Source organism: Stigmatopora argus, chromosome 3 (assembly GCF_051989625.1).
Source record: "Stigmatopora argus isolate UIUO_Sarg chromosome 3, RoL_Sarg_1.0, whole genome shotgun sequence".
Taxonomy (NCBI): domain Eukaryota; kingdom Metazoa; phylum Chordata; class Actinopteri; order Syngnathiformes; family Syngnathidae; genus Stigmatopora; species Stigmatopora argus.
This window is the reverse complement of record NC_135389.1, coordinates 5,779,327-5,803,942: the sequence shown is the minus strand read 5'-3', so window position 1 is coordinate 5,803,942 and position 24,616 is coordinate 5,779,327. Positions and strand designations below refer to the sequence as shown.

The following is a 24,616-nucleotide window of genomic DNA, read 5'->3' as shown; positions in this document are numbered from 1 at the left end:
GATGATGACATAATGCCATTCATTACATGATGTCATGATGATCCCGCCTCATTACAATTTACCATTACTATCATCCTATAAATATTTCAAGAGCAAACCTGCTAATCGAGCAAGTATCCCTAAAGCTGGACATTTTTATTTGTATTTTGGGCATTATTTATTTATTCATTTACCAATACCAAACTTATTATTACAGCCAACCATGTCCGCTTTAAGTTTATATTTATTTTGGATACAATAATTGGCACTTTAATTTGAAAACTAAAGTAAATATGATGACAACTAAAATGTTAAAAAGAAAATAGACCGCTGCAAAACAACTGGTGAACAGGTCAGTATCAATCAAATTGCTGTTTCTATATTGCCACCATTTACACTGACTTTAATGTGGTTTTTCACATTTATTTGAAAGCAAAGCTAGGGTAAGATTGCTAGGGCTGCCAGCAGGTATTTGGGGGCTCATCCATTTATCTTCTATATGTCTTCAGGTCTCTGGCAAAAAAACAATTCAAACGCACATTTAAATGTAGATTACTTGAAGACGTGCAAGGATTTCAGGTGAAATAGCCATAAATTCTTGACAATGTGTTGAGTGCTCTTGTATTCTGCAAATGTGGGTTCAATCGTTCCTCCAAAGGTTCAACAATTACTCATCATTTGTCAAAGATGCACCGTATTTTCTCGCATATAACCCGCACTTTTAAAATTCCCTTAAAATTGTTGAATTTCTTGTGTCTAAGCCGCCCCCTGATTCACAATTTTAACCTCCATGTTCATGGTTTTAATAGGGAGTACAAATGTGTTACTTTGAAGGAACAATCTAAAGAAAAATCATCGCACGTGGTATTTCTGAGATAATGTATGAATCAAAAGCACATTATTAGGGTCAATATCATAAGGAAGTTAGTAATTCAACCAGTAATGTTTGTTTTCTTACTGCTAAACAGAAAATAACCAAGAAATAGTAAAGGTGATATTGCTGACATCTCCTGGTGAAAAAGAGTATAGCAACGCTGTAAGTCTTGTGCGCTTAAACACCGTACCCTTGATTCAGTCATCAGTTTTTTTTGTTACAAATACGGCTAATATGCAAGAAAATACGGTACTTGATTTCTAGTTAGGTGGATTAGAGACTGTGCTTAAACCCTAAACCTAAATGTTGGTCATGTTTATTTTGTCCTAAATGAAAACTGACTGACCATATGTATATTTTATTTTCCAACTATTTTGCATCTTTGTTTGACATTTTTGCTTGAATGGTACATAGATGAAATGTGGTTATGAATGGACCCCAAAATGGGAAACCCTAATCAGGATATAGAAATGAATGGATAAAAAAAATACTATGACACTGGATTGGTTTAATATAGGCCTGAGTGATAAAAAAATAAAAAATAAAATAAAACAAACAATCAGGGCGGACCGGCGGCTTGAGTGTTGAGCGAGTCGACCTCACAGTTCTGGGGTTCTGGGTTCAAATCCAGGTTAGTCCACCTGTGGAGTTTGCATGTTCTCCCTGGGCATGCGCGGGTTTCCTCCAGGTACTCCAGTTTCCTCCCACATTACAAAGAGATGCATGGTAGGCTGGTTGAGCACTCTTAATTGCCCTTAGATATAAGTGTGAGCATGAATGGTTGTCTATCTCCTCCTGCCCTGCGATTGGCTGGCCACCAGTTTACAGTATCCCTCACCTGGTGCCCGAAGTCACCTGGGATAGGCTCCAGCACCCCTTGGGACTCTTGTGAGGATTGAGCGGTTCCAAAAATGAACAAATGAATGAATGAACAAACAATCAAGCAAAAAAAGAGCAAAGAATAAAATATTTAGATGCCACAAGTTCTATATATCGTTGTTCCTTTAAAATTGTCAAAATGTTCTTCCCATTTCTGTCTTCTATGGTTGGTACCAGTCAGGTGACCTCTGTGTGATACTGAATCAGACATCAGTTGTTCTTGCACACATCACCTCACAGTTCTTCTCTATTGGGTCAGTGTCTGGGAAAAAAAGTTTGCCGGCCAGCTCTAACTAAAATTGTACTTTAACACTTTCACATCTTCAATTTGTACGATGATGAGTGTGTGCGTGTGTGCGTGTGTGTGTGCGTGCGTGCGTGCGAGCGTGCGAGCGTGCGTGCGTGTGTGTGTGTGTGGTAGTGGTGACATTGGCATTACAGTTATTTTCAGAAATACATGTTTTTGTAGTCATTTGTTAAATTTTATTCAGTTTAGGTAGCGGGCGGCCCGACGGCTGAGTGGTTAGTGCGTTGGCCTCACAGTAGCGGACCTGGATTCAAATCCAGGTTGGTCCACCTGTGTGGAGTTTGGGTGTTCTTTGCGTTGTTGCCTGGGTGGGTATTCTCCAGGTACTCTGGTTTCCTTCCACATTCCAAAGATATGCATGGTAGACTGATTGGACACTCTAAGTTGTCCTTAGGTTGGAGTGTGAGCGTGAATGGTTGTTCCTCTCCTTGTGCCCTGCGATTGGCTGGCCACCAATTCAGGGTGTCCCCCTCCTCTGGCCCGAAGTCAGCTGGGACAGGCTCCAACCCCCCCGACCCTAGTGAGGATAAAGCGGTTCAGAAAATGAGATGAGATGAGTTTAGACAGCCATTTTGGAATTTTTTGAACATCTGCTGTCCACTATTCAGGTTTGCCGCTGACTGACATAATTTGTCTTTCTCTGCCCTCAGGTGGTAAATAACTGCTCTCACAACGTGCCAACATTCACCTGTTCTCAAAATTGGAATAAATATTACGCAGAATGACACCAGAGTCTCACACATTGGAAAACAATTAACTCTAATACATGTAAGGAATTTAATCGAAATAGAGCTCCATTTTTCTTTTAAGATGAAGCTGGACTTTCAAGTAAATTGTTTTTTTTGTGTGATGTTGAAATTTTGAATACATTTGTCTCTTGACAAGCTGCACTATGGACAGATCTTGGAACTTCGCAGCGCCAACCTGCTGTTCAACACAAATTATATTGCCAGATTTCTGCTGAGGCCCACCTGAATGTCTGTCTAGTTTACTAAATGAGTCTTTGGAGAAACGGTGACGATGTCAGTAAGACTCTAATTCAGACGACGACCTGTGGCAAGACGAGATCTGATCCAATCAAGACCAACCCATGTTCAACTCCCGCTCAAAATGTTTACTTTCAAACCACTTGATCTTAGTCAAGTCTTCAAGCAAAGGTGCTTGGGACTTGACAAGACAACAAATGGGAGGAGGTTCCCAAAACGACAGTACATTTACAGAACAATGCTGCAACCCAACAAGGTAAGTTTAATTTTAAGACGTTTGATGTCAATCTGCATTTTTAATCACAATTAGTTTTACATATGAAATGTATTTTGTTCCCTATATTATACAATTATTTGCAAGAGTGATCAGCAATTATTAAACTAATTTAATTCATTTATGTTTAAAATATATATATTTTTAAAAGCTATTCTATAAAAAAATATGCCAATAGTTTTTTAACCGACATCTCAATATAGGTTACAGGGGTGGGAAAACTATTCCACAAAGTGGGTGCAGGTTTTCATTCCAACCCATAAAGAAGACACCTTTTCACCAATCTGGTGTCCTACAAGTGCAATCAGTGGATTGCAGTCAGGTGCTTCTCGGTTTCTACTGGAATCTCATTGGTCAACATGTCTGTTCCTGATCGTTTGGAACAAAAACCTGAACCCACAGCGGCCCTTGAGGACCGGTTTGCCCACCCTAGAATGCCATTAAAACTAAAACATTCTCACTTTAGAATGGAAAATCTAGATGTGGTATTGCTATATATTATAGCAGGATTTTTCTAATATACAGCAGCAGTACCTCTACTTACGAACATCTCGACATGCGGAATATTCAGGTTACGAAAAGTTTCAATGGGAAAAAGTTTTGTTCCTAGAGATGACAGGAATTTTAAGTTAGAAAATGGAAACTTAAAAAAATTAAAACATCTTTTTGTAGCATCCTATATTTTATTTTGAAATTGTCATGACAAAGTTGAACTGCCATTGCCCAGAAGCAGCTCCGTCTTCATGGTGCCGGACCCAAGTTTAGTGCACTGTAGGCCGACCGGAGCAGGGTAGTGGTCACCGTGTGCGACTAGGGTGAAGGGCGCGAGCTTGCCCCGAAAAAGGGGCGCTCCAGGCGGAGGCAAAAGCTGGCTCGAGGGGGTTGGCCACTGGCGGATTATGACTGCAACTGTCTGACCAAAACCCCCCTTTCTGTTTTATTTTTTATTGTGTGTGCCTTCAACCCTCGTTCGTCAGAGTTTCTAACATGTTGTTTCTTGAGTTTTCCTTAGTGTTCTTAATGCAGCTTTGTCCTTTTCCCATCATCATTTTTAGAAAGTTATTCCGGGTGCAAGTAAAAATAGTTACAAAATCACCTCTGGAACAATTTAATTTTGCAAGTAGAGGTACCACTGTACTACTCTTAACAGTTTTTGCTTAATGTCATAGGTTTATAGTCTATTTTCTACTGTAGTTGTGTCCACACAACAAAACGTTTTCTTTCCAAAATAGAAAATTACTTGGCGTGAGACTGTCAGAGAAGTACATAACAATAAATTAGTTCCCATTCATTTTTATGCATGGCGTTACTGGTTTTGTCATATCATCACTCTAATTATCCAATAAAAGTTTATTCAAAATAAAATAAACATAGAATACAGTCCAACAGAAATTAATTTTATTGTTCTACAAATACATGAGTATGTTTGAGTTTTGAATTAACCACTGTATAGACTCATTCATTCATCTTCCTTACTTTTTATCCACACGAGGGACGCAGAGGTGGTGGAGCCTCTCCCATCTGACTATTGGCAGGCCTGCGAGGTACACCTTGAACTGGTTGCCAGCCAATTACAAGACACATTTAGACAAACCTTTAACAATCACACCTACGGGGATTTGAAAGTGTTTTACTATGGGTTTTTGTTGTCTTGTGGTGGTTGGGGGTATAAAGGAAATATCCAGAGAATAGCAGTAGAATATCATAATATAGAATAGCCTCAAAAGTAGAGATTGACCAATTACTGGAGCGGAGATTTAATTCGATCGGCCAAGATAAATAAATCAATTTAAAAGTGGGTTATTTTGGCTCTTCTGTTTTATCTTCCCTCTTGTGTCATGCTCTATTCACAGCCACCGTGACCGTACGGTTCGCCGAAAGATGTTTGGCCGACGGACGTTTGGCCGACGGATAGTTCGCCGAACGGACGTTTCGCCGAAATGGGATTTGCGCGCTCGCCCCACCCCCGGATCGTGTGTGTACACATTTTCAACCTCGGCCCGAGGGCCATATACGAAATATTAGAAATATGTCCAGCGGGGGGCAGTCAAGCCCTTGTTATTCCTAAATTAATGTTATCTGTAACGGGCCGAAATGAATGTTATCTGTAACGGGCCGTATATGGCCCGCGGGCTGAAGTTGAAAAACGTGTACACACACGATCCGGGGGCGGGGTGAGCGCGCGAATCCCGTTTCAGCGAAACGTCCTTTCGGCGAACTGTCCGTTGACCAAACGTCCGTCGGCCAAACGTCTTTCGGCGAATCATCCGAGTACCACAGCCACGCCTATCATAAACGACCTCTCACAGCTGCTCGCGAAGGGATCTTTTAGTGGCTTCACAGCTCTGGAGTCCTGGGTTCAAATCCAGGTCATGTCCATCTTTGTGGAGTTTGCATGTTCTCCCCCGGGCCTGCGTGGGTTTCCTCTGGGTACTCCGGTTTCCTCCCACTTTCCAAAAACATGCATGGTAGGCTGATTGGACAGTCTAAATTGCCCCTAGGTATGGGTGTGAGTGTGCATGGTTGTCCGTCTCCTTGTACCCTGCGATCGGCTGGCCACCGATTCAGGGTGTCCCCCACCTCTGGCTCGGAGACAGCAAGGATTGGCTCCAGCACCTCCCGCGAACCTAATAATCGATATCGGTACTGAAAAACCCATATCGGTCAATCTCTACTCAAAATTCTGCTTAAAACATTTTAGTCACAAAAATTAATTCAAAAGTAATTAGTTATTCAAAATCGCTAAAACTGAAAAATCAAATCCCAAAAAAATCAGTCACAAAAGTTCAGTTGTAACAACGTGGTAACCCCAGATAAGCAATCGATCCCAGTTTCATTTCTATACTAACAGCTACAGGTTTTTTTACCTGATGTAACCAGTGTTACAAGTGGAACCTAACATGATTAGAAGTCCGATGAAATGAGAAAATCCATGGCTTATCCATGATATTTTGGATGATGCAACAATATTTTTGCGACTGAATTTTTGATACTCTATTTTCGCAATTGAATTTTTGGGGGGCTGATTTTTTTCTATTAATACATACATAGTTACATATTTAAGTTTACCTACACTTTAATACATACATAGTTAAATATGTAAGTTTACCTACACTTTAATACATACATAATTAAATATGTAAGTTTACCTACACTTTGCAAAAAACATTCATTTTTTGACAAAAAAAACACAAAACAAAATTGAAATATATAGTGGGGCAAATAAGTATTTAGTCAACCACCAATTGTGCAAGTTATCCTACTTGAAAAGATTAGAGAGGCCTGCAATTGTCAACATGGGTAAACCTCAACCATGAGAGACAGAATGTGGAAGAAAAATAACAGAACATCACGTTGTTTGATTTTTAAAGAATCTATTTGGAAATCATGGTGGAAAATAAGTATTTGTTGGCAATAATGGAGGCCAAACGTTTTCTGTAACTCTTCACAAACTTTTCACACACTGTTGCTGGTATTTTTGGCCATTCCTCCATGCAGATCTTCTCTAGAGCAGTAATGTTTTTGGGCTGTTGATGGGCAACACGGGCTTTCAACTCCCTCCACAGATTTTCGATGGGGTTGAGATCTGGAGACTGGCTAGGCCACTCCATGAAATGCTTCTCACGAAGCCACTCGTTTGTTGCCCTGGCTGTGAGTTTGGGATCATTGTCATGCTGAAAGACCCAGTCACGTCTCATCTTCAATGTCCTTGCTGATAGAAGATTTTCACTCAAAATCTCTCGATACATGGCCCATTCATTCTTTCCTTTACACAGAGTGTGTCTCTGGTGTCCTTCGACAGCTCTTTGGTCTTGGCCACAGTGGAGTTTGGAGTGTGAGAGATTGAGGTTGTGGACAGGTGTCTTTTATACCGATAATGAGTTAAAACAGATGCTATTAGTACAGGTAACAAGTGGAGACCTCGTTAGACCTCGTTAGATGTTAGACCTTTTTGACAGCCAGAGATCTTGCTTGTTTGTAGGTGACCAAATATTTATTTTCCACTCTAATTTGGAAATAAATTCTTTAAAAATCAAACAATGTGATTTTCAGTTTTTTTCCCCACATTCTGTCTCATGGTTGAGGTTTACCCATGTTGACAATTACAGGCCTCTCTAATCTTTTCAAGTAGGAGAACATGCACAATTGATGGTTGACTAAATACTTATTTACACCACTGTACATAGATGCGTACATATGTGCATCCATAGATTAAAATACAAAAAAAGCCAAAGGTTTAACAGTGATAATACCATATGGGTTGTCAATAAAGTGTTAATACTGATGTTACACATAGCGGCCTGAAACTAATTATCTAACAATTTTAGATGCGACCAACATCAAGAAATAATAAGGACCACCGAAAGTCAAAATGTGTTGACAAATGTCACACCATACTTCCTCCTCTGAAAACGGAATTTGGATTAATATGTCAAAATATCAGCTACCCACAAAACCATTTGCATCAACAAGTAATCGCCAAACCTACTATTCAGGTCTGTTCCCAAAGTTTTACGAATCTATTTTTATATGTGAATATGACAAGTTTGATTTTAAATGTTTTTAATGTTTCCCTTTTATTCAGGCATACAGAACAACCATCAAGAATAAAATCTTCACTTTTAACTTGCCAAGTATGACATGTGAAAGTAAGAGCTTTTTGGCACCAGTCAGTCATTTGTTGTTGTGTTCTTATGACAAATATGTGAAACCTGATTGACTAATGTGTGTGCAGGTATTCTTAAAGATGCCAAACGATATTTGACACCATTTGAACAGAATGAAATTAAAGACTATCGAAAAGTTTGGTTTGTAGGAAAAAAAGATAGTAAAATTCGGGCATTAACTATATCTGAGGAGGCCAAATCATTTGATGATGACCAAGGATTCTACAGACCAGTGAGTACAAAACTACTTATTGTTTTCTATTTTGCATTTTACTAAAGGCATGTACTGTATAGGGAAGGACATATGAATTCCCTTTCAGCTACATCTTAACAATAATAAGGTAAAAAAAAGATCCAAAGATAGATTAGCTAAGTTTACAGATAAATTGCACACTTTCTAATACAGCTTTATTGAGTATTTAATTCCCCCTAATCATTGCAGGGATATGGTGGCAGGTAACAGGATTGCATAATTATCAAACCTAATGTTGGCTATGTCTCAGGAGTGGAAGCTAGCTGTTTGGCTAAAAACCAATGTGATGGAGTAAAGAAAAAAAAATCTGCCTATATGTGTATTTTTACAGTTAATGATCTACAGTTGTTGTCAAAAGTTTACATACACTTGTGAAGAACATAATGTCCATGGCTCTCTTGAGTTTCCAATTATTTCTACAACTCAGATTTTTCTCTGATAGAGAACATTCATGAAGTTTGGTTCTTTTATGACTTTATTATGGGTTAACAGAAAAAGTGATCAAATCTGCTGGGTCAAAAATATACATACAGCAACATGAATTAGTAATTTTGGTGACTTAGAAAGTTGTGTCAGTGAAATGAGCTTCATAGAATGGCCTCTAACTTCTTGTGAGTGATTATGAGTGACTACAGCTGGTGACTTCTCTGAGGCCATTTAAATAGGGGCTCATTGGATGCAAACGCCCACAAACGCTACAATGGGAAAGTCAAAGGAGCGCAGCATGGATCTGAAAAAGCAAATCGTTGACTTGAACAAGTCAGGAAAGTCACTTGGAGCCATTTCAAAGCAGCTGCAGGTCCCAAGAGCAACAGTCCAAACAATTGTTTGTAAGTATAAAGTGCATGGCACTGTTTTGTCACTGCCACAATCAGGAAGAAAACAAAAGCTATCACCTGCCGCTGAGAGAAAATTGGTCAGGAGGGTGAAGATTCAACTGAGAATCACCAAAAAGCAGATCTGCCAAGAATTAGAAGCTGCTGCAGGTGTCAGTGTCCACAGTCAAGCGTGTTTTGCATCTCAATGGACTGAGAGGCTGCCGTGCAAGAAGGAAGCCCTTGCACCAAAAGCGGCACCTTAAGGCTCGACTGAAGTTTGCTGCTGATCACATGGACAAAGATAAGACCTTCTGGAGGAAAGTTCTGTGGTCAGACGAAACAAAAATCAAGCTATTTGGCCGCAATGCCCAGCAATATGTTTGGAGGAGAAAAGGTGAGGCCTTTAACCCCAAGTACACCATGCCTACCTTCAAGCACGGTGGTGGTAGTATTATGCTGTGGGGCTGTTTCGCGTTCAGTGGAACTGGTGCTTTACAGAGAGTAAATGGGATAATGAAGAAGGAGGATTACCTTCAAATTCTTCAAGATAACCTAAAGTCATCAGCCCGAAGATTGGGTCTTGGGCACATTAGCCCGAAGATTGGGTCTTGGGCACAGTTGGGTGTTCCAACAGGACAATGACCCCAAACACACATCAAAAGTGGTAATGGAATGGCTAAATCAGGCTAGAATTAAGGTTTTCGAATGGCCTTCCCAAAGTCCTGACTTAAACCCCATTGAGAACTTGTGGACAATGCTGAAGAAACAAGTCCATGTCAGAAAGCCATCAAATTTAACTGAACTGCACCAACTCTGTCAGGAGAAGTGGTCAAAGATTCAACCAGAAGCTTGCCAGAAGCTTGTGGATGGCTACCAAAAGTGCCTAATTGAAGTGAAAATGGCCAAGGGACCTGTTACCAAATATTAGCGCAGCTGTATGTATATTTTTGACCCAGCAGATTTGATCACTTTTTTCTGTTCACCCATAATAGTCATAAAAGTACCAAACTTCATGAATATTTTTTGTGTGACAAAGAAGCATCTGTTCCAATCACTCTATCAGAGAAAAATCTGAGTTTTAGAAATAACTGGAAACTCAAGAGAGCCATGACACTATGTTCTTCACAAGTGTATGTAAACTTTTGACCACAATCTCTTTTGCTGTGAATATCCCAGCGGATTATAGTTCAGCGGTCCAGATTCTGTTTTCTTGTCAAATGTTGGAGGTGCGGCATATGTATGTGCCTATTTGTTCAGAAAATACAGCATTATTTTAAAAGTAATTTTATTTTGTTCTTGACACCCCAATTTGTTTGTCTGGTCTTAGTACAATCTTGTCTTAAGCAAGTCTTGGTCTCTCGTGTGGTCTTTAAGCAAGACACTACTCAATTCATTGAATGGCTTGTATTCTACTGAACAGTCAAGTGCTTCTTTTTAATCACCAAATAATCCATTTTATTTTAACAAAAGAATGAAGCAAAGTTGATTTACAAAGGGATAAAAAACACAACTATTTTATTAATTCCAGAAAAAGATAGTGTGATACTTTGAATTATTCTTTTCCACCCCCAAAATACAACCACAACTTTTTCACAGGGACCTGTTTTTTCAGATGATAAGTCGCACCATCCAAAGAATACACAATGAAGAGGAAATATATATGCTATACTGGAATGTAATTCACATTTTTGGAAGGGCAATTTTTATAATTATTTTTGATGGTGTAAAAAACTAAACAAATGCATTTATACATGTTTTACTTTTTATATATAGTTTGGCTGGGTCTTCGAATAATACTCAAGTGTGACTTACATATATTATACTTTTTTTTCTCCTACTGCCAACATCTTGTTATGCTGGTTTTTCAGGCTATCATTATCTGAAAATGTATTATGTTAACAGATGTTTATTTAGCCTGGTGTTTATGTTACTTTTGTTATTTTAAAATGTTTATTCTTGGTTTCTGATAAACTATAAACTACTAAATGTCCTCCCAAAAATGTGTTTTATACTGCGATGCGGCTTGAGTTTTTTTCCCTCTTGTGTATTCTTTGGCTTGTGCAATTTATGCTCATGTGCAGTTTATAGTCCGAAAAATACGCTAGGTTTAAGTTGCACTTGGGTGTTATTATTGGAAATAATTATATTATTTCGGAAAATATGGTACTCTTCTTCATACATTTTGTTTCTATTGTTATTGTAGATTCCTGAGGAAAATAATTCTTAATCAATTAATTGGCCAATGACCTTTTCATCAACAGAGGATTGGTGACCATCTGGCTTATCGCTTTGAAATACTGAGAGTGATAGGATCGGGATTTGCTGGCAAAGTCCTCAGGTGTAAGGACCACAAGACAACAATGCTCGTGGCAGTCAAGGTCTTTCGAAACACATCCGAGTAAGATGTCACTAAAGCAACATGTATAGTAAAAAGGAGTTGGGATTCTTATACCCCAACATATAAGTCCCAGTTTAAACCTATGTTAGTTTATGAGAATGTTTCTTTGATAGGTGTTCATATAAAAAATAAAGAAATAATCAAGACAATTAAAAAGTACTGTAAATTAAGATGACACAGGCCGTTGAAGAAGCTTAACTTAATTTAGTGTAGCAAATCAGCAATTATTCTCTTTTTAATCTCATTCATAGACAGAATTTAGGTGTACTATTCAGAGCTGGCAACTCCTGGCAACAATTTACGGAGTAATGCAAAGTCCGGGACTCTTGACTACTTCCCTAAACTCCGGAAATCCCAAAAATTGTCACTTAATTTTTTTCTTGTAAGCATTCCGGAAAAATACCAAATTTCCAATTTAAATGGCTCGAAATTCCCCCCCATCGCTATGGCTTCCGCCATCTTATTTCCGCATTTGATTCAACTGCACTGTAAACCGGATGAATTCGGTAACACGAGTGCATTGTGAATCATCCGGGTTACAAGTTCTGACAAATGATTCAATTTGTGCGACTTCAGCGTAGCAATCGATTTGGAATTGATTGCATAGGTAGCCTCTATCACTTTAACATTTTTGGTTTTTTTTTCATAAGGGAAGTAAGTATTATTGAGGCTGGCTAAACCACCAATCTTTTGTTTTGAATTATCAATATGCCTGCTTGAGATAAGCGCGAAACGGATGGCAATTTGGAAGAAACGTCTAAGAGGAAATCCAGACACTCACAGAAATGTATTGGTTCGTATTCGACGAAATATCCCATGTTATACTTTTTCAATAGTTTTCAAAAACACAATATTTCAATTAATTTAAAAAGATGATAATAACAGTTTGATTTAAATCGTCCTACGTTATTTTGTTTTCATTTTATATCGATTTTGCGTGAATTGCATTCACTCCGGATGAAAACATAACTCCGGAAATAGGACTAGGGTACTCCTGAAATGGTCCGACGGAGGTTGGCAGCTCTGTCTATTGAAATGCATCTTTGGTTTTCATTAATCTTAATTCGATAAGATTATGAAAAATATTTCAATGATTGAATTATTTTGTAAACAAGCGACCCCAAAATTGTAACTTGGAGAACTAATAATTAGTCACTAAAGTATTTTCAATTGTCTAATTGACATCAGCATTTAACTGTAAATCTCACTGCAGAACGCAGAGCAGTTTACAGTAATAAAAAAAATATCTATTAAAATACAAAGAAGTGTAATTCACCAATTCCATGACAGAATAATACGATATCAATTCTTTGAAAAACAATACACTTGTATTGTAAAATTTGCCACTGTTAATTTTTATCCAAGTATTTTTTTAATTTAACAATTTTATTCAATCTGAAATATGAAACTGACATGATCAAATATCATTATGAGTGCGTAAAAATAAATACTGACCGATTCGGATGTTTTTGTAACAATTTGGTTCCTTATTTCCTTACATTTTTAATATTTGAATGAAAAACGTTATTTTTAACAATGGCATATCAAGAAGTTGGTGTGTTGATTCGTTTTGAATTTTGATTACTTTTGTTTTGATTATGCTTAATTAATCAATAAATTGATCCAGAAAATACCAGGAATGCCAATCATTTCTGGACCATAGACCATCATTTGTTCTTATAACTGAAGTCGATAAGTCGCTGGTCTTTGAAGTATCTCTAAAGCAACTTTTACACATAAAGTGAAGTCCGGTTCCAGTATTTACACGGTTCAGCTCATGTCTGAAACTAATTACCCAATTTGGTTGAGTCAAATATTACTTGGTAATTTACCGCCGTGTGACCAGACAAATGTCTGGAACTTTCCCAAAAACAAAAAATGGGGAACTAAGGAGCCAAGCCATGAGATGATGATTGTTGAAGATGCTTGTGTTTCTGTGTTTAGGCCAGGAGAAAAGGTTCTGGCCACTAAGAGATGCTGCGGCGCATTTCTGATTTAGAAGTGTTTGTTTTATTGTTGATCTGGCTTAATTGTGCAAGTTGCATAAATTAGACTATGATGCGTTTAAATTTATGTGCACCTTTGGGTTTAATTAGGACTCAAGGAAAATGTTACACCTTTATAAGGAATGTCAATTCAACACACATACATATACTCAGTGGCAGTCCGTGCATTTCCTAGTGCCGCCTTCAGCAAAAACTATTTTATGGCTATAAAACCTCTACTGCAGCTACAGCTGTGACACATGAAAAATAATCAATAAATCAATGCACTAAAATGGGGTAAAATCCACTTCCTAGCAGCATTTAGTGATTAAATACAAATACTGGAGCTTTTCAGACATTACAACCGGGCCAGGGGGGTGATATTCCCGGGAAAAGACAGCGATGGACGACCATGGCGAACCGGCAAAAATTGCACTAAAATGGGGTAAAATCCACTTCCTAGCAGCATTTATTGATAAAATACAAACACTGGAGCTTTTCAGATATCAGAACCGGGCCCCGAGGACGACTTTCCCTGGGAATTTCATACAATTGAAATATTATTTAGGAATACAGCCATATTGTACTCACCAAAATCTTTTTTAACTGTACACAATATCCATCCCCCTTTCTTCCTTCTTTTCTATCGCCATCAAAGCTAATGCTGAAAGTCAAGCCTGTTCTGTCGTATTTCTGGCATAGTCCGTCTTGAAAATGGCTTTAAATCAACACAACAATATATTTGCTTGTGCAGCTCGCTCCAGATACAGTTTGTTAGCTCTGGCTAGTCCACTCTATCACTAGCCAATCATAGTTGGTGAAAGCAATGACGTATCCCTATGCCTGCGAGAAGGCATTGCGGTGTTGCCAACTCGAAATCTGATTGGTTAAGTCAACAGTCTTATCGACGCTTGTTTAATGCAGCAGAGCCTGCAGAACTGATTGTGAAGGCCTTGAGGCAGATTTCTGACCCTGGCAACAAATAATGGCTGAAATGTGATTGGTTAAATGCTTCAATATGAAAACACATCTGTAAGCAGTGCAACCAGGGGGAAAAGCAATGGAAAGGAAGCTAACAGACACGATGGAATTATTTAATAAGTATTCATGGACAAAATATAATTAACATCAGTCTGTGATTCAGATACGTATTTCTTAGGCCAGCAGAGAAGGCCTTGAAGGCACTGAAGGCACACCACTGCATATACTATATTATCATCTTGGAAATGCTTTTGCTTTCAGGGGTCATGGTTTTGCGGAGGCGGAACTAAAAGTTTTAAAGACCCTGCAAAAGTTAGACAAAAGCAACAAAGCCAATATAGTTCACATGAAGGAGTACTTTTACTTCCGCAACCATCTGTGCATCACTTTTGACCTGTTTGAGTAAGTTGACAATATAACCGTTTTCATTTCAATTTCTACAACTACTGTATCTTTTTATTCATAGCTAACAAGAATTGTATTTATTTTAAGAAAGGACCTCTTTAAAGCCCTAATGCAGACCAAAATGCGAAGACTCCATGACGGGGATATCAGAAAATATGCCACAGATGTGCTGAGGTGTCTACAAGTGCTCAAAGGCATGAAGATTGTTCATGGAGACTTAAAACCGGTAATAAACATTTTACATTCATTATTTTACTGTAGTTTTTTTTATTTTACTGGTGAAAATATGTTCTCTCAAAGTACGCGAAAGTGTCAAAACATAACACCAATGGATGGCCACAAAAAATGTTATTATTTTGAGTTGCCGGTTACCTTATTTGTTGACGGTTCTCCAGTATGTGGTGTCAGGAAAAACTCCAGGACCAGTGACATAAAGACAAAAGTCCTTCAATTCTAAAACCTCTAGTCTAAAGTTATCCCTCCCCCTCTGCCTTTTGTTCTGTGTCTCTATACTCTAAAATATTTAACCCTGGAGGAATTATTAAAAACTGATTCCCTTGATGTCAATATTGATTTTGAAAGAGGGATGACATTGGTTTTAGTTTGGATTATGGTTAAAAAGAGAAGTTGCTCCCGTATTTTGAAAACAATAACACATTTGGATGCTTAACAGCTGCATTTACAGTATATTGGTGTACAGTATGCAGAGCTACCAACTTCTCCGGAATTTCAGGAGTTTACTCCGGACAAGCAACACAAACTCTGGGACTCCTGATAACCTCCCTAAACTCCATATATCCCCAAAAAATGTCACCTATTTTTTTTTTTTAAGAGACTGTTTCAGAAAAGTGAGAAATTTACAATTTAACTCCTGAAATGCGGTCGACGGAGGTTCGCAGCTCTGATTATGTTATGTGTGAACCAAGATCATTTGGCAAAGACCAGGAATGTATGATTATTTTTTAAATGAAAAACTATATTGAAATTGAAGAAGGAAACACTATTAGATTGAAAACATATATTGTGGTTAACGGCACAAACACTATTAAATTGAAAAAATATATTTTTGTTAAAGGCATAAACACTATTAGTAGTTTTGGTTCCATGACCTGTTGTTGTTGCCATCTCGCGAGACTATTTAGGTTAGGTTAGGTTAGAACTTTATTTCATCCCGTATTCGGGAAATTTCTTGGTTGCAGTAGCAAGACAGACACAAGACACACAAGTCATTGTAGACCTAGGTAAAAAAACTGGAGCAACACACACAAAGTCCACAAGGTGGGGGGGACCTTCTGCAGACTGACACTGAGGATACATCACAGTCCCTCAGTAGTCTGGAGGTTTTAAAGATTTTTTAAAATGTTTTAATTTTTTAAAGAAAAAAAGCCCACGCTCAACGGCAAGAAATTACTTAATGGTGTTGATAAGCACTTCCACATGTTTGGTCACCACGGCGCTTGGTTGGTTTGCCATCTATCATTGACTATAAAGAAAAAGACACCAAAAACGAAAATTCAACCAAACAGAAGAAAGCAACCACGGCAAAAGTTCACCATGTCAAATTTTCTAGTGACCAAATCAGTGACTTTACAACTTCAAGTTGATGCCCCTATGGCCACTTGTTTTAAATGCACGACTAAAGCAACTTTCCAGTGTGTTTTGGCCTTTAGTCCTGATTGAGCCTCTATATTGATCAATTTTGATCAAATCTTTTTTTCCTTTCATTTTTGCAGGAAAACATCCTGCTGGACAAGGAAAACAATGCTGCAGTGAGCGATTTTGGAGGATGCATTTTTTTGAAAGACCATGGTAAGTGTACCTTTTTCAATTCAAACTTCACAGGAGGGCTGTGAAAGTCCCTCAACAGAGCAAACAACAGGAATTGAGTTGAAAATGAAAACTTGCTTCCCACAACAGGAATCAATAATTTTAGTTCTTTCAACTTTCATCTTCTTGGTAATAGTGTTATAATTACTCTTACATTTACTTAAGGAACTTTTCGAAAAGAAATTTCCTTGCAAGAGTAAAACTAGTCTTGGTATGTTGCAACGATAATCACATGACTCCATTATATCAATCAGACGTCACAATAGAGTCACATGACCACACACAAGCTTACAGTCGCAAATCCTATTATCATGCCATCGTAAACAATCACATGACATTTTTATTTCACATAGTTAGTTGCAGTCAAAGTGCAGATTTCAAACTCACTGCTTTTATTTGACACTGATATATCACAGGGAGGCCCCATGGGGCGAGTGGTTAGCGCGTCGGCCTCACAGGTCTGGGGTCCTGGGTCCAAATCCAGGTCATGTCCATCTGTATGGAGTTTACATGTTCTCCCCGGGCCTGCGTGGGTTTCCTCCGGGTACTCCGGTTTCCTCCCACATTCCAGAAACATGCATGGTAGGCTGATTGGACACTCTAAATTATCCCTAAGTATGGATGTGACTGTGCATGGTTGTCTGTCTCCTTGTGCCCTGCAATCGGCTGGCCACCGATTCAGGGTGTCCCCTGCCTCTGTCCCAGAGTCAGCTAGGATAGGCTCTAGCACCCCCTTCGACCCTAATGAGGATGAAGCGGTTCAGAAAATGAGATCAAATGAGATATATCACAGAAAACCGAACATATGATCGTTTGAAATTGATAGAAGACAATGTGTTTATCTGTGAATAAGTAGACACCAAAGAGTGCTCTTGGGATGGGACACCTATCATTCATTTCTGTATATACTTACTGTCAAACTATAGATGATGTTTTGTTTAAAAATGTACCAGTTATTCAGTATAGTCTTTTCATAAAATCCTTTTTTTTACTTGTCCTCGTGAATTTTTTGAATAATTTTCTGTTTATGATTTACTTGCTCAGGCAGTATTAAAAATAACACTACTCTTACTTAAGTACAATTTTTGGCTCCTTTACCTACATCTCTTTATTGTAGTCTAATTCTGAATTTTAAAAACGGCAATTGGCTGGCAACCAGTTCAGTGTGTACCCCGGCTCCTGCCCATAGTCAGCTGGGATAATAACCTCCAACACCCTGCCACCCTTGTGTGGATAAGCGGTACAGAATATTAATCAATAAATGAATTTAAAAAGCTCAATTCAACATTCAAATTACTAATTTCACAAACTGTAAATCAGAACCTGAAATATCTAATGAAATTACTTTATCTTTAAATTTGTGATGCTAAGTTGTTTAAAGAGCTCAAACTAAAATTTTAACTTGCAAAGATATTCACCTCTGTTGCTATTGTCAGAGCAGTATTAACAATATGCTTGCTCTTGTGGTTGTTTCCACGCAGCACAACTGGGTACATCACAATATTGTTAGATTTATGCGTAATTTTCTGTTCATCTAAAAATGACTTAAATATTGTTGCGTGACAAGCATGCCAAATGTATTTGAAACAGATATCAGCATGATTAATTTTAATTGTACAGCAAAAGAGGTTAGCATTTCTGTCTCACAGTTCTGAGATCAAAGGTTCAGTCCAAGGTGGGTTGCCTACCTGTGTGGAGTTTGCATATTCTCCCCCATGCCTGCGTGGATTTTCTCAGGGTGTTCCAGTTCACTCTCATATCCGAAAAACATGCATGGTAGAGTGAGTGAACCCTCTAAATTTCCCCTAGGTACGTGTGTGGGCAACCAATTAAAAGTGCCCTTTGCCTACTGCCCACAGTTGACAGGGATAGGCTCCAGCACCCCAGCGGCCGTTGTTAGAATAAGTGATATGGAAAATGAAAGAATGAATCCCTAAAACAAAGTACAGATACACCAACATACCTCATTTTATACGACTCTTGTTTCTTGGAGCTTGTGTCCTTATGTGAGAATTCATTATGTTTTAGTAGTTTGTTAGGACATAGTGAACACTAGGCTGAATATTGTTAGTCAATCGGCACTGAAAATCCTGTCATACATGACGAATAAAACGACTGCAGGCAATACAGAAGCTTATGTATCTCCTATATGATCTACCACAGATAGACCAACGATTTACACTCTACCCTACATGTCTCCAGAGCTGCTCCTTGGCAAAACCTCTACTCCAGCCACTGACATGTGGAGCCTGGGCTGTATGTTGGCTGAACTCGACAGAGGCTACGCTCTTTTTAGTGGCCAAACCAAGGCAGACATGTTCTACTCTATCACAAGAGTAAGACTCATTCATAACAATTGTAAGCCTCGCCATTTTTTGTATGTCCAAGTCAAGGTCTTGAATGTCAGGTCCTTTCAGGTGCTTGGCCTCCCACCATTGGAAATGCAGGTTGAAGCAAATGAAAAGAAATTCAGAATTGGTGAGCAAAAATTAAAAATGTTAGTTAATTGCACTATACTTAGTTTCTTAAAGTTTTTTTTATACTGCATTCATAGCAAATTCACTTGTCAGATGAGTGAGAAAAGTACTCCTGGTCACAAAACAAATAACTCAATGTGAATGATAAAATTACACTCCAAGCAAGTAGTTTCAAATTTCATTTTATAATACAAGCATCAGATTGAAAATTCTAAATCAAAGTTATTTGGATGATTTGCTTCCCTTACATTATATGACAAATGCTAACAGCTCACATTTATGTGTGATTAATTCATTCATTTTCCAAACCGCTTATCGTCACAATAGTTGAAGGAGGGTGCTGGAGCCTATCCAGCTAACTATGGGCCAAAAAAAACGGAGCTTGCATAAATCGTGAAAAAACTCACTTGTGCCTGCCATTGCTCGCTCAGGGTGCCGCCATCTTACCTAGTGATGACAAACTAGAACGCTACGGACACACTTCCTGGTTGTACTGTTCACGTGACTTCCTTTTTGAATTTGTCTATGTGCACGCAACACACTTTAGAATGTGCAATCCAGCAGACGATCCTTTGGATTTATACAGTATCTCAGAAATACCACGTGTGATGATTTTTTCAAGATTTTCCCTTCAAAGTTCAAAGTAACACATTTGTACTCCCTATCAAAACCATGAATGTGGAGGTGAAAATTATGAATCAGGGGGCGTCTTATACGAGAGAAATTGTAAAATTCAACGATTTTAAGGCAATTTTAATGGTACGGCTTATACGCGGAGGCGGCTAATATGCGAGAAAATACGTATTAAACACTGGATGAGGAAGGTAATTCTGATGGGATTGAGGCTAGCAGTTTTGGCTATAAAAGAAAAGAAAATAACACACTACCAGACTCCACTACCAGACAAATGTCCACCCTCAGCCTGATGCCTCGACATCTAAATTATTACTACTAGAGGTGAACTGGTTACTTGGGGATGACTACAAGACATCAGCTGGTATGATAGTGCAAGCCACTGGTTACCCTTGGCAGTTGTGGCAACCTCTTTCCTCAAGTTGATAATTTATCAGAATGCATAACGTGCTGTTCTTTGACTGCTCTAGTACTAGAGGAAAAAATATTTCACATCCCCCGTTAAAGCAGGTGAAAGGGGTGATGAAGCGATTTGAAAAATAAATTTTGATATGGTCTACATCACAGATTTTGATGTATAGTGTAAGTAGCTCTGGAATCTATACCTGCGATAAATGGCAATACACTACCAAAGGAATTCTTTCTCACATTCAAGTTGAATAAATACACGAGTAAGGTGTTGAACAAGAAAATATACAATGGTTAATGCTGCATTCATTTTGAAAGGTTTTCAACACTTAAGAGGGCATTTGTGGAGATCAGTTAATGTTAAATAAGGTAAGACATAATGCCTTTAACTACATTATGTGTGCATCTGCAGGAAGCCCGGAGAGTGAAGCCTCAAAACAAAAAAATACCCTGGCAATGAGGATAAGGTCAAGCAATCCAAAATTTCTGGATTTCATTTCACATTGCTTAGAGTAAGTATACAATGACAAATGACAAAACTAAAACAATTCTTTAAGCTCCCTATGAATGTTTATTGATTGGATGTAAATTGTATATCAGATATGATATAAAGAAGCGACTTACACCAGAGCAGGCTTTGCGTCATCCATGGATTCTAAATGCCGAATTGCCCAAACCAATGAAGACGAGTCTTAAAATGAGTAAGTAACAGCTCTAACTGTTACATGCAAATACTTTTGCATGCCACTGTATACGTTTTATGCCTTTACTGAACAAAACATACAAATTCATGAAAAAAAAAATACAAATTGTTGGAATTAATTACTGGTTGACCCTCATTTGACAACAATAATCTAGACCACACATGTACTTGTTGGTGGGTGAGTGGTTGGTGTGTTGGCCTCACAGTCCTGGGGTCAAGGGTTCAATCCCTTGGTCCCTCTCTGTGGGAAGTTTGCATGTTCACCCTGGGCTTGCATGCTTTTTCTCCAGGTACTCCGCTTTTCTCGTACAATTCAAAAACATGCACAGTTGGCTTGTTGAACACTTTTGAAAATTTCCCCAGGTATAAGTTTGAGCGTGAATTGTTGTCCATCTCCTTGTGCCCAGCGATAGGCTGGCCACTGATTTAGGGTGTCCCCTGCCTGGTGCCCGTATTTACCTGGGATAGGGTCCAGCACCCACCATGACCCTTGTGAGGCTAGGCAATTCAGAACATGAATTGATTAATAATTATTTAACCATCAGTGACCGTCTAGACCAGGGGTAGGGAACCTGTAGCTCGGGAGCCATATATGGCTCTTTTCATGGGTGCATATGGCTCTCCACTAACCTGTGATATAAAATATGGAAATCACTGGTGAGATAGCTGAATCCTGAATGCACTAATAGGAATGTCATGTCATGTTGACACTACCTCTACCACCACTTTAATCATAATTTTGTTTGATGACATCATTGATACTGATTTATTAGCAACAGCATAACAATGTTGTCAAAAGAATTCAGAGAGTTTTTGTACTTTAAAAGTGGTGAAATGACAAGAAACATCACTCATTTTCATGTATTTTTACCGTTCAATTCTGAAAATGGCTCTCAAGAAATAACATTAGAAAATATGAATTGTTTATGGCTCTCTCTGTCAAAAAGGTTCCCGACCCCTGGTCTAGACTCTCAGCTGAAATAGGCTCCAGCACCCCACAACCAATCTTCCCTCTAAGCTGCGCGCGTGCGCAATTGCGCACTACTCTCGTCTTCTCTGCGTACAGCAAATCATATGGAGCGCACAAAATATAATTCCATTTTCTTTGCGGTGAGGCCGACGCGTGAACCACTCATCCGCCGGGCCGCCCATTCATAGATATTAATCATTACATTTTATTATTACTAAATCATTTATGTGTAGTAGACATGCATGTGTGATACTGGTGTGTGCCCATAGCGAGCAATGATGATGTTGCCCACAGTGTTGCTCAGTGTGCTCAGGGAGGTTGTCTTTCTGCCCAGACAAACAAAAAATTAGAGGGAACATTGCCCACAACTCTGATTGGGAAAAGTGGTGTTGAAAATGGATGACTGTATAATATTTTCATTTTTTTCCCCTCCTCCCCACAGGTGTCAAAGCAGCCAAAAGCAGCTTACTCAAGAGAGACAAAATGGCACCACCACTGTTGCAGCCATTGGTACCATATAAACAATGACTGTTGAACCCTCGGATACATTACATTGACAAATGTCTATATTGGCACATCATAAAAGCGAAATTGGCAGTCAGCAGAGTTCGGTGTGATCCTGACAGCAACGACAAGCGGGCTAAGCACCTACGATGTTGAAAAGCTAGCTGAATCCAAAATCTTCTAATGAATACCTGAACTGATTTGAGGAAATGCCTTCAACTCAGTGCCAAGCAAACAAATGTTAAAGAACACTGCATTGTTTAGGTAAACAGCGGCCTGCTGATCTACACAAACCAGTCAATGCTCAATCAACAGGAAGCCAGCTCCAAGACAATTCCACTCAAATATAGCTTATGCCAAGAGAGAGCATATTTAATTTGCAGTATATTCTATTGTGCCTTCTACCTCCATTATTCTCACCAAAAGATGGTGTGTACTGATATTGCATCTAGAGTAATTTGGGTCAAATAACTTGCTTAAGAATATCTTGAGTATTTTTGACAAACAAGAAGTAATTCTCCAGCTTGAGCCATCCCGCCCTGTGCACTTTGAAATCCCTAATAGATAGTTGCAAAGAGGAAATGGATACAGATGTGCATTGACTACAGTAAACAAGCCAAATGAAAGGTTCACAAATACGACAAGAAACCTGGCACGGAATAAAGAGTCTAAAGATTCTAAAGTTTCTTACCATGAAGACATAAGGGCATGTCAGAGCAAAACAATAGACAATCTGAATTAATGAGGGACCATCCACTTGATAGTGTTTCTGTGATCAGAAATATATATGTATGTATTTTTTATTTCAAATTTGATGTGGGGAAGAGATGGCTCTTTTGTTTCTTTTTGTAGATAGATTCGCCCCAAAATGGCCAAACCCACACACGCACGCATACAAAGTTCAGGCTACAAAACACATGGGCAAATTAAACTGGTTATTTTTTCACATGTTTCTGGCATTGTTACATTTTTTTTAAATTTATATCCTGCGCATTGTGTTCTCTTAGCTATCTTCTAGTCAAGATCCATGTGTGCCATGTTCGTTTATAAATGAAAAAAATAAAACCATAAAAGTTAAAAAAAATGTAAATTAATGAAAATACTTTGTTTAGCCAAGCAATAACTAACTGAAATCACTGTTTATGTTGAGGTAGAACTTTGCACCTCTTCCCGAGTAAGACTGTTGACTTGTAAGAATGCAAAGAAGACAAACTTGAGCTTTCTTTAATTTAACCTTTGCAAAGGGAGAGGCTCAGGCGTCAAACGCCACGGTCGGCGTCCCGTGTTCCGAGCTGAGACCTCTGGCTCGCTGCAGTATGGCATTTTTCTTTGCTAGAGCCTATCCCAGCTCATGTCCCAGAGGCGGAGGACACCCTGAATCGATGGCCAGCCGATCGCAGAGCACAAGGAGAACGACAACCATGCACTCTCACACTCATCCATACCTAGGGGCAATTTAGAGTGTCCAATCAGCCTACCATGCATGATTTTGGGAAGTGGGAGGAAACCGGAGAACCCGGGAGAAATCCAAACAGGCCCGGGGCGAACATGCAAACTCCACACAGGTGGACGTGACCTGGATTTGAACCCAGGGACCCCAGAGTTGTCTTGCTCACACCTGAAGTTACAAGTTGCCCGATGACTGTTGAATAGTAAATGTAAGCTAAGGAACAATCTGTTTACTGCATTTGTTCTTAATCCGTTACTCAGTATCTTTCTCTTCAATTGTGCAAGGCCTTGGGTGTCTACCAAGCATATTGTGATTATTTAAGCAAGTTATAAAAAAAGGGAATCATTCATTCATCCTCCATAACGCTCATTGTAAGGGTTGCCAGAGCCTATCCTAACTGACAACGGGCAAAAGACAGACTACATCCTAGACTGGTCGCCTGTCAGCCGTAAGGCACACGGAGACAAATTACCATTCGCAATCATACCCCCATTAGCAGGAATCGATGTTCTTGTGCTAACATTAGCCTCTTCCTTACTGTGCTACTGCATGGATAGAACAAGTTTTTGCATGCTTGTTATTCATTTAATAACATAAATAACTCTTTCTTTCTTTTTTTCCAAGTTTCTCACATCTTTCATACAAAAATGGTACGCTTTGATCATTTATAAAGAGTTTCGTTGGTAGTTTTTTGAGGACCGTGGAACGAATTACAAAATTTACATATAAAATACTTCTCTACTTACAAAATATTCAAGTTACGAAAAAAGTTCTGGAACCAATTATAATATTGTGAGTAGAGGTACGACTATTGTTAGCATTGCACCCTAAACACATA

At 38.7% G+C, this 24,616-nt stretch overlaps 1 protein-coding gene across 4 annotated transcripts; it reads left to right on the top strand.

Annotated features, from left to right (window-relative positions):
• Nucleotides 1-105: 105 nt before the first annotated feature.
• Nucleotides 106-23,372, top strand: LOC144071612 (dual specificity tyrosine-phosphorylation-regulated kinase 4-like). Of its 4 annotated transcripts, none has more exons than XM_077596860.1 (15): nt 106-331; nt 2,690-2,807; nt 2,925-3,281; nt 7,628-7,795; nt 7,885-7,948; nt 8,035-8,198; nt 11,299-11,435; nt 14,663-14,803; nt 14,894-15,032; nt 16,540-16,615; nt 18,836-18,969; nt 19,051-19,111; nt 20,564-20,663; nt 20,752-20,852; nt 22,267-23,372. In XM_077596860.1, exons 3-15 carry the CDS (start codon nt 3,150-3,152, stop codon nt 22,350-22,352), a joined length of 1,503 nt encoding a protein of 500 aa, XP_077452986.1. In that variant the 5' UTR covers nt 106-331; nt 2,690-2,807; nt 2,925-3,149; the 3' UTR covers nt 22,353-23,372. The 4 variants fall into 4 exon arrangements, 3 of the variants coding, with proteins under 3 accessions (XP_077452986.1, XP_077452984.1, XP_077452985.1); XM_077596858.1 differs by having other exon boundaries at nt 18,797-18,969; XR_013299678.1 differs by lacking the exon at nt 22,267-23,372 and having other exon boundaries at nt 18,797-18,969; nt 19,041-19,111; nt 20,752-20,794.
• The last annotated feature ends 1,244 nt before the right edge of the window (nt 23,373-24,616 follow it).